We start from the raw sequence: 10,630 nt of genomic DNA on the forward strand, positions 1-10,630 counted from the left end.
GAGAACCCAGATTTCGATTAATTTTAGAAGTTAGAGCATTTATTTTAGTAGTTAAATTGGGGATGTACCATAACCCCAACGAAAAATACTCACAAAGCCAACTGCCCATAAGAGCAACTGCTCATTACACCATCCGAAATTTTTTTCTCAATATAGGATTAATTAATATGTAATAGTGACAGCTGGTCTCTTAGTTGTCTGTTTCTTTGTCATTAGAGAAAATGCTGCATGTTAATTATTTATGGAAAAGAGCTGTACTGGAAAGCTACTACAACAAAAAACTATAATAAACATTTTTTCCATCATTTTTCCATGTTTATTTTTTGTAATATTAACAAGCACTCGCAATTTTATCACCAATTTATTTTCTTTACAAAGAAAGTATGGATAAAAAATAAATTTTTACAAAAGATTGAGTTCAATCCTTAAAGTGCTTAAAGTGTTTTACTTTAAAATTAACGAAATAATATAGTTTATATAAACGCCAAAAATTATACTTTTCGCTTTTTACGAGTTTGGGGGCTAACGTCAAGTGCTTGAGATTTCAATTTGGTCATTTGACTCCTGGTTAATCCCAATCCACCTAATCCATTAAGAGTGAAATCACCGTCTTCAACTCTCTCTTTTGTAGATTCCAGCCTTTTCAAGGTTTGAGACATTGTATTACCATTTGACAGACGCTTTGACCCCTTAACTACAGGGCTTGTTTCTGCAAATTAGAGAGAGGAAATAGTAATAATAATAAGATAATTTGACGGCTTTTAAAATTCATTTTGCGCGTGACAATACCTCTACATGTTATGGTCAAAAAATCAAGCAAATAAGGCTGTGTGCCCAAGACATGTACCTGTAGTGTCGCGCGCTAAAACGTCATTTCAAAATCCGTCAATTATAAAAAGTTACGGTGTTGTCATGTTGAGTGATATTGTAAGCTAACCACTACAGAAAATTGATACCCTTACTAAATATCAACCAATTTCCAAAAGTGCCTTCTACTGTTGCAGAAATTGGTTTCAAATAATTCGTAAACATTAGGCAGCTTGAAGCTTGAAACGCTTTAGTTGAAAAGCTCAAAAATCGAGGCCTAGGCTTAACTTTCGAGTACTCAAAACCCCCCTTTATAAAGCTAAGCCTAATTATTCGAATACTGGAAACCCTTTTTTGTTTAAGCTAAGCACCTAATTATTCGAGTACTGGAAACCACTTTTAGCCTAAGCCTAAAAGCTCTATAAAATTTTAAAGCTCGGCTTGATACTCGAAAAGTAAAATTTTTCATACTCGAAGCTTGGCTCGAAAACCAAAAATCAAAGCTAGCACATGCCTAGTAAACATTGGTTAAATTATGTATTATTAACTTTTCATGATTAATGTTAAAAATCAGTAATTTTGAAGTGAACCAATTTTTCAGTAATATCACCACATCACTCGCATATTGATTTATATCTGTCATTATAAAATGTAGAAAATCAAGAAATACCCAAAAGCTTGTTTTCAATGTCCTTCAATTGTTTTTGAGCTGCGTGAAATTCTTTGACTTTCTCCAGCATAATTGAAGAGTTTTCTTGTCTCTGTTGTTCATGCAACTCTTTTCTTGTTTGTATACTTTTGGCCACTGCTATTTTCAGCGATTCAAGTAATTCTAAATTAGGTAGAAACATGAGTAAAACTATAAATCTGAATCTTCTTTATCCAAAAATATAAAATATGTATTACCTATTTGTTGCTGAATTTCTTCAAACTGATTCTGAGGTGGCTCACCAAACACAAGGCCTCTAAGTTTGTCAATTGGAGGAGCTTTATTTTGCTGACCTCCAAATTTACCATTACTACGTATGCGTTCTCCCGTGCGCGTTAAAAGTGTTGGGCAAAACATGTGTTTTACAATCTAAATCAGGAAAATTAATTCAAGTTTTAAAGTGGTACTTTTAGTTATTTACCATTTCACGATAGTGAGTAGCTTCCTCTAAAGTGTCCAAAATAATGGTGTCACCAAGTAACATTCCAAAAACTAAAAAAAATGTTAGATCTGCGTAACAACAATTTACTTATTTCTATACATAAGCAACAACTTACCAAGTTTACAATTTTCTGGTTCTTTTGAGAAAATTAGGCAATCACGAGCATAAACTGGATTGCCAGTAGGGCGATAGTTCCTGATTTTGGTGTGTATCAAAGGCCTTTAAAAATAATTAGCTCAAGATATCTGAATAATGAAAAAAAAAACCATCTAAACTTGTTGGCTGAAAATAGTTACCTTGACCAATCAGGAAGATTTCGTTTGTATATACTATCTAACGGTAAAAGTTGCATTCGTCCACCCATCCTTCTATGAAGCTCCCTTGCCTAAAACAACATATGTTAAAATTAAATCCAAAATTAAAATGCAAAATATTACCTTTTCCATAGCATGAGTTACAACGCAATCTATGTCTGACTGCATCTACAAATTAAAACAAGATAAAGATTGAAAGTGGAATAAGAGAAACAAAATAATTCTTTGAGTCTTACATGCCAAGACAATACTTTTGCCACATCATCGTCAACAATGTAAGCTAACTGACCAATCTTTCCAAGTACTCCAGGTTCATCAGGTGCAAGTGTCATTCCAAAAACTCTTTTAGGAGCCCTAATTAATTTACTCCTGTTTTGTGTTAATTTTGCTATTGTTTGATTAACTTTTTCCATCTAAAAATAAATTATTAAAAAATTAAATTTAATTATTTCGGAATAAATTAAAGTAATTTCATACTGATGTCAATGAAGTTGCATTCAAATTAACATGTCTCAACTCATCTTTGATTCTGTTCTCTTCCACTGCAGCGCTACTTGCAGCTTCTATGTAGTGAAAATTGAAAAATACAGTCTAAAACTTGCATAAATTTCTTAAATCAAAGTAATCTCGTAAATCACCTTCTAATTCTTTTAGTAGTTGTCGAGAAGTATCAAATAAGGTTTGATAAGTTTTGATTACTGATAAAAGGTTGTCTCGTTCTTTAGACATTTGGGAGAATTCAGCTTGTTTATTTGAATCTGAAAATAATAGTACAAACTAGTTAATATCACTGATGTAGAAGCACTTTTCCCCAAGAGCTTACCATTACAAAATAAGAACCTAACATCGTACGGAGCTACATCAACGTCCGAAGATGCATTTCTAAATTTTGGTGTGCAACGTAAAATGTATTCTTTTCCATCAATTCCAGGAGAATTTTCCTCAATCATTACATTCTACAAATAAAAAAATGGGGCTTGAAAATTTTATTTTAAAAATATTATTAAAGGCCAAGAGCAGAGATTCCATTTCCTCCTACAAGAATTTTAAACCCAAAATTATGGCCATACTGGATTTTTTTTGGAAATGACAGCTTAACCTACGGGTAAAACTGTTGAATAGAATATACAAATCAAACATTGACGAAAGAGGTAAGGTACAATATCCCGAACAACCTGTCTATGCAGACACTCATCAAAAAATGGGTAAGAGAGAAGAAAAGTAGGAAATCGCTCTATTCTAAGTTTTTAAAGACTGAGAATTATCTACTTGTAAATTGCATCGCCCATGTACAATAGGAACTTCAATGGAGGTAACGTTACCAGCCATTTTGGGTAATTCTAATTTTGGACTATGATCTTTGGACATAATTTGTACATGAAGGGTCCCACTGAGTTTATTTCCGGTTACATTATCTTTAGCATCCTATTAGAAAAATGCATAAAATTGTTGAATCTTGGTTTTTATATACAAAATAAACAGCGATTATACTTCAAAATGAAGTTTCAAAAGATTGATTAAACATCTACTGGCAAATTTGGCTGTGTTAGATACAGCAGGCAAACCAGGATCCTGTTCAGCTACTAATTTTCGAGCAGGACCAGGAACAACCGTGACTTGAATCTTACAAAGAAGGAAAACCAATTAATATTAGAATATAATAAATTTCAAGTTCCAATTAACTCACTTCTTCACTAGTAAGAGACAAGGTATTCGTGGTGTATGTAAAATCAATATTGTAAACTCCAACTTGGGCTGGTACATGTTTTTTCCTAAATAATGATAACAATTCAAAATGAAAATTTTTCTAAAAAAATGTTTAGTTTGAAGTTGTTAAACACATACTTAAAGAAGAATAGGGAATTACTCTCTCGTGTATCTGTTGGCGGGTATACTATAACCTATGAAAAAGGAAAAAAAATAGAGTACACTGAATTGTTAAAGACAATAAATACTTACTCTGGTAGGAGTGTTGGAGGGCTTGACTAATTTTAAAGGATTTATTCTCATTTTTAGTTGAGTATTCTTAATAATTTTAATGGGATTGCCATCCTCTGAGATTACAGAAACAACAAAATCTGAAATTTACATAGATTAAAGAATTGATTTGTAGGAAAATTTAAGACATTACCGGGAAATTCTTTGTTAACTTCAAATGTTTTATCCCTAAATTCATATTCCACTTTAATTGAAACTGCTTTACAGGGATCACAAGGTATATGTAGCTTTAGCAGAGGTCCGATTATGGGTGACTTATTGTACACAGCTTTGGCGCACAATGAGTAAACACCTCGACAGGCGCTAGGGCAGATTAAAGCGGGGCATTTTGGTAATAATTGACTGGAAACCAAATAATCAGTTTAGAATTTTAAGATAAAAAAGGTAGCTCAATTTCATTATACTTTTGCTTAAGTGCCACTTTAATTTCTCCAAAATCAACTTGTCCTAGCTCGTTGGTTTTTGATGCGTGTACTATAGGATTTATCTAAAAGTACAAGACAATAAATTTAATTAGGGCAGCCTAGACAAATGTTGAGTAGCTACAGCATGCACCAACTTGAACCTTGACCAAAATCAAATTTGATTAAAAAACCTTAAGTGCTTCGTCAGTTCCTAGTTGAACTTTAATTCCGGACATTTTAACAGGATGGTCGTGTACGTCACTAAGTTGCACAATGACTGGGTACGGCAGAAAAGAATCTCCACGCAGTGATACAAACTATGGTTGAAAGGGAAAACAATTAAAAAAATTTAACTGATTGACAGAAGTGTACTTGTGATTTACCTCTTTAGGATTGTAATTTAGATAGAAAATTTTGGAAGGAGAGCCAGCGATCACTTCCAAATGTACTGTATCTTTTAGGTCATTCCATTTAAAGAGCAATTCTTTATCACCCAGTTTTCCATCAGTAAATTTTATATTTTTAACCAAAAATGAAGATTTCTAATACAAGAAATAACAATAAAAAATGCGTAAATGAAAATTAATTTATGAAAAATTTATCTACCTTTCCTGGATATTTTTCTACACTAGTAACATCAAGATTTTCACAAATAATTTGCAAGTTTGCCAATGATTTTGATGTTATCTGTAATTAATGAATCAAAAATTAAAAAATACTTAAAATATATATATATTTTTAAATTTACCTTTGAGACTTTATTAGAATGCTTATCAAGTACATCAATTAAAATGTTAGAACAGAGTGTTTCACCTAGGCGAAGCTCAGATGTTGTTTCGCAATAAGCTTTTATCGCAAATTCAGGTCCAGGAACTGGCCTGTTGATTGAAATGTTTTAGAATTATTCCAAAATAATTAAAATAATTAGATAAAATATACCAACTTTATAGTAAAACCAAAATCAATAATATTGGCTTCTGAAAGTGTAACGTTACAAAACATCGACTGAGATACGGACATGGGGGTTGTTATTTCGGGTAATTTCCCAGCCATAAATAAGTCTTTCACTCCGCGGGAAACCCAATTAACCTTCAACTTGGATGCTATCGATTGGGTAATTTTAATTGGTCTTCCTCCTTCGTCATAAACCAAGAATTCTAAAGCCAAAATATTTTTTAGAGTTTCAAAAAAGCTAAATATCTGTAAAATAAATTTTTAACAAAATACCTAATCCTCTGATAAGTTCACCAGCCAACCAAGTCACTTCACAGTCAGGTTCCAAGTCAGTTTTGCTACCATCATCACCTGTATAGGTTATTCTCAATGAAGATGCTCGCCTACTGGGTTGAACGAGTATTTTCTTCTGAACAACTTCAATTTCTTGCCGATTCTTCAAAAATATTTACATTAAGAATGGTATATCAAAAAAGAATGTCATATAAACGTACCACAACTTGAACTTTAGCTACTACTAATTCATTTCCACTAAAATTTTGCAACAACAAGGGTGGGCCAGTTAAAACTCCTTTACCACTCGAAGAAATATCTATTTTATAACTTGGCAGATCTTTTTGATTTTTACACGCAAACTTCAAATAGATAAATAATATAACTACATGAACTATACTTATAATAGTTGCACACATACTTTGCAGGTAACAATGAGTTTAGGTTCAACTGCAACATTTGCAGATGCATCAACACAAACTATATCAAATGATATGGGACTGCCATTTTCAATTTCAATCATCTCAGATTCAGGCTTGACCATCAAAACCACAGGAGGTCCAGGAAGCAGCCTCATTTTCATAGTGTGAGATTCTTTCTCCAAACCCAAAACTTTTACAGTTAATTGAAAATTCTAAGGGAAAATTATTCAATTAACATGTATCAAGATATACAAATAAGCAAGAAGTCATTTAAAATATTCAAGGAAGTGTTGTTGTGTTCAACAACTTGCACGAACTTACTTTTCCAGTTTGGCTCTCTACTAATGCTAGAGCTGTAACTGCTTTCACAAGTAATGTGTTGCTCTTAATAGCTACACTCTCAAAATCCAAACTTGCACCACTGATTAAAAAAAACTTGCATTAATTATGTGGATATTAAAACCAAAAATAACACAAACGTACGGTGCATGGAGTAAAGGTCGAAATGTTTCATTAGGCTTTGCTGTGTTACCGTATTTATCGTGAAATTCTAATGGAATGTTAAACGGTACACCAACTTTAAAGGGGCCTTCTAGAAGTCCAATTGAAAACTTTTCTGGGGGACCTTCTGTTACGCAGAAATTTATTCCGTACGAAGGTAAAACTTTCCCGACAATCTCAGTTTCATTATCATTAACTACGGCTTGAAGAATAAGCGAATATGTACCCAATTCTTTAACATTCTCTGTAATACTAAAATTTATAAGAAAATGGTAGGAGAAATAAAAATAAATATAAGTATGCGTACCCATTTTTCTAAACCAATAAGGCCATGTCTTCGCATGTGATGAGAGGAAATGTGACAAGACAACGTCTCCCTTTGGAGCTTGAAAAAAATATTTTGAAACTATTACTCAAATATGAATTTACCCAACTTACAATGCCACTTCAATTTCAAATCAATCAGTAGTTTTTTATTGGTTCCGGGAACTTTACTGATTAATTCCCCCTTTTTGTTTGAAATTTCTACTTTTATTGCTCCTGATGAAAAAACGTTATTAGAAAATAAAATTAAAATACTAAATAATTCACAATTACTACCAATGGTTTTTCCAGCTGGTCTCCGTTCATTTGCATAGAGCTGGTCCTGAAAATTAAAATTCACTTTGTTTTAATACAAAATGTTTAAAACTGAAGTAACCAATAAAAAATATTTACTCCTTCAGGCCAATTAACAATTAATCTATGAGGAAGTTTATCTTCTTCATTTTCCAAAGCTTTTTTGATAGTTGCATCATCAGCTTTACGATCCAATTTGGATAAAGGAAAGCTTTTAGATTCGGAAAACATGGACAGTGGTTCCTATAGAGAGAGAACTTCACATCAATCAAGGTTCATACGTCACTAAAACTTAGAAAATCCAAAACACCTTAGAACTTACCAACTGAATTTCAAAATCCCCACCAGTGGCAAATACATCATTGTTGTCATATTCCCCGTAGAGATAGAACCGTCTAATTGTTCCTAGTACAACTGGCAAAGTTCTTTGGGTTCTAACTCTTTGACCTTTTGCAAACATTCGACCATCCCATTCAATTGAATTAAAAACTGCCCATGGAAATTGACGGAGTTTCGGCTGATCAGCTCTAGCAATATGTCCTTGAAAGTCCTTGAATAAGATCTGTTTATCGCACTTCTCATGACAAATTACCAACCATTCATTAAATTGCTTCTCAATAAGGCCTCTTTTCTCCTAAATATAACAATAATTGAAAGGTTTTTAACTTTTTATATACACATAGATATATTTGTATAAAATTAACCTGTCCATTAATAATACGATGAAAAACTGTGGAACTATCTTTCATCCTATTTTCCAAGTCTAAAAAGGTGAGCTTGTTAGTGCTGACCTGAAAGTCATCATTCGTCCACAAAACTAAACAACCAAAATTTATCAAAAGTTGATACATGTGATCAAAATTCATCTATTACGTGCCTCCCGAAATCCGATTGTAACATTCAGGTGGAATCTGATTACGTTGCTTTTTCGAAGGCATGCACCATTCAAAATCTCTAACGGGTGTATACGGAATAAGACGTCCATTCCAAAAACATTCAAAAATTGCTCTGCGACCTCTAGCCGGATAAATATCAGCTTGGTTCAAATTTTCATCATCCGGAATCACTGAAAAGTAAGATTTTCAATAAAATTATTTAATAAGAAATGAAAAACTGATAAAATTACTTTTCTTTTCAAAAGGATCAGAGGGATAAGTTTCCTGATCGTACAAAAACGGGTGATAGCGAATAATTCCTTCAACATATTTACAACCTTCCACAGATGCTTTAAACTCAAACGCTGAATGAGAAGTCTGGATGTATTTAGTTTGCATATCATCGTCAATATTTCTCAGATTTTTTTCTTCTGTTTCCCTTCCTTTAATCACTAACTGCACCTAAAATATTTTTAAGTAAGTTTATACAAAAATCCCAAAAATTTGATTAATACAAACTAAGTTTGAGATACTCCACCTGAATGTCTATATTCCTGAGCTGCAAAGGCAATATTTTATCGCACTCTCTGTTCGTATTTAAATCATTTCCATTGGGCCCGTGGATATAGTAATGGTAAATGTGACTAATATAATAAGTAATTCTGTTAAAAAATTATCTTAGATTCACCAATAAATATCCACTTACGCGAGTTGAGTGCATAATGTGTCATAATGCTGTTTGAGGTAAACAATGTGTTCCACAGCAATGCCAGTAATGACAACACAAGTGAAGTTTTCTTTTCCTTCTTCTTCCTCTATTATATTTTTGAGAATGACATCATCATCTGATATATGAGATGAATCAGCAGGCTACAGAGTGAATAATAAATTTAATAATTCAATTTGGAATAAACTTGTTGGAAAGAAACATTGTACTCTGCGATTTCTAATTTCTCCACTGTAAACAAACTCCTTCTGTTGTTCTTTCTGCTCAAATTGTTCTTTGGAAATGCATAATTCATGAACGTCTAATGAATCTTTTGGTTTTGTAATCATCTATGAAAATTATATGCAGAATAGTGAACTACTTCAAAACAACAACAAAACTGGAATATTAGCAGACTAACCCTAGTTCCATTTCCTATGAAAAATATAGCTTGCTTTCCACCAACACCAAAATAAGAAATTTCACTATTAAGAGATCGTGGAATTGTTTTCTTTGGACTCGTAGGAGACTGTGGAATGTCATTTCTAAGTAAATATTTTATTTTAATTAAACAAGGTCATAAAGATATATAGACGCAAATATTAACACACTGAGATTTAAAACTTTTATCTTGTCTGATAAATTTAGACAGCCTGTAAATTGCCCAATTATTGAGCTGCCAAGACGTCATACCCCGACCATTATCAATAACAAAAATTAGGCTTTTTTCTGGGTTTTGCTCATCTAACATCAGCCTAAGTCGAATATCACGATTTCCAATATTGTTGGCAGTGGCGGCCAAGGAATTATCAATCAACTCGGCAAAAGCATATGCTACATAAAAAAGGTTAAAGGTTAGTAATGAGTTAAACAATTTTGAAATTCAAAATTAAGTTCTTTAAATCATATTACGTAATGGATTCTGTCCTTCTGAGTTATAGTACTCATACATTCCACTTTTAACCAGTGTATCATAATGAGGAAGGAATTGTACTTTTTGCTTGGTTTGCGAAACCAACTCTTGGTCCAATTTATGAAGGAGATATAACATATCTCCATCATCGAGTAAAGCTTAACCAAGACAATAACTGTTACTTTACGATTAAACTTTACATTTCCAATGAGAAAAAACATCACATACAAACAACTTCATCATTAGTGATTTCATCTCGATTTGTGGTTGATATTACAAATGCAGAATCACAAGAAAAATTCTATAAAATATTAGTAACCACTTTTTAAATTCTTAAACGTTTACTTTGAAACATCTTACCTTAATAATCTCGCCCTTCAAATCCTCGTAACTAGCATTTGTTGGCAAATTAATAACTTTCACCGATTCATCTTCGTCTCTTTGATCATAAACACAAATTTCGCGGTCGCCAAGGCCCATTGTGCACCAATGTCACAAAAGAAACCAATTTTTAACTATTTGAGTCTTGTCATAATTATATTCTTTAGAATAAAGAACAAACGGATAATGTATGCCAGATCATAAAAATATTAACTTCGAAATTACTTTAAATTAATCTTACGTTGAAAAATGAGGAAAAAATCAGACTTCCGAAGTTCCGAGATTAGAACGAAAAGCGTAAACAACAAGGCTT

General features: G+C 32.5%; 1 protein-coding gene across 1 annotated transcript; it reads right to left on the bottom strand.

The window, feature by feature from the left end:
- Window positions 1-345: 345 nt before the first annotated feature.
- On the bottom strand, window positions 346-10,572 carry LOC149942842 (structural maintenance of chromosomes flexible hinge domain-containing protein 1-like). The gene is made up of 44 exons (XM_090177582.1): window positions 10,297-10,572; window positions 10,165-10,237; window positions 9,936-10,094; window positions 9,635-9,857; window positions 9,445-9,568; window positions 9,254-9,373; window positions 9,024-9,187; window positions 8,856-8,961; window positions 8,569-8,779; window positions 8,320-8,508; window positions 8,147-8,259; window positions 7,765-8,076; window positions 7,542-7,685; window positions 7,425-7,470; window positions 7,263-7,364; window positions 7,132-7,209; window positions 6,807-7,068; window positions 6,645-6,744; window positions 6,323-6,535; window positions 6,123-6,263; window positions 5,902-6,064; window positions 5,618-5,831; window positions 5,423-5,552; window positions 5,281-5,361; window positions 5,058-5,216; window positions 4,866-4,991; window positions 4,675-4,757; window positions 4,404-4,612; window positions 4,232-4,350; window positions 4,118-4,173; window positions 3,960-4,044; window positions 3,764-3,895; window positions 3,542-3,697; window positions 3,096-3,228; window positions 2,911-3,030; window positions 2,750-2,835; window positions 2,509-2,685; window positions 2,396-2,440; window positions 2,255-2,343; window positions 2,074-2,177; window positions 1,938-2,008; window positions 1,714-1,885; window positions 1,478-1,639; window positions 346-709 (listed from the first exon to the last, which is right to left on the bottom strand). The coding sequence occupies exons 1-44, from the start codon at window positions 10,414-10,416 to the stop codon at window positions 492-494; spliced, it is 6,090 nt and encodes a 2,029-aa protein (XP_090033708.1). The 5' UTR covers window positions 10,417-10,572; the 3' UTR covers window positions 346-491.
- Between the last annotated feature and the right edge of the window lie 58 nt (window positions 10,573-10,630).

This window comes from Leiobunum rupestre, chromosome 6, assembly GCF_980474605.1.
Source record: "Leiobunum rupestre chromosome 6, qqLeiRupe1.1.hap1, whole genome shotgun sequence".
NCBI classification, from domain to species: domain Eukaryota; kingdom Metazoa; phylum Arthropoda; class Arachnida; order Opiliones; family Sclerosomatidae; genus Leiobunum; species Leiobunum rupestre.

Coding starts and splice junctions, on each gene's coding strand:
- LOC149942842 (XM_090177582.1), bottom strand. CDS start 10,416: ATGGGCCTTGGCGACCGCGAAATTTGTGTTTATGATCAAAGAGACGAA. Junction 10,238..10,296: donor TGAAGGGCGAGATTATTAAG/GTAAGATGTTTC, acceptor AATATTTTATAG/AATTTTTCTTGTGATTCTGC. Junction 8,780..8,855: donor TCAGGAATATAGACATTCAG/GTGGAGTATCTC, acceptor AAAATATTTTAG/GTGCAGTTAGTGATTAAAGG.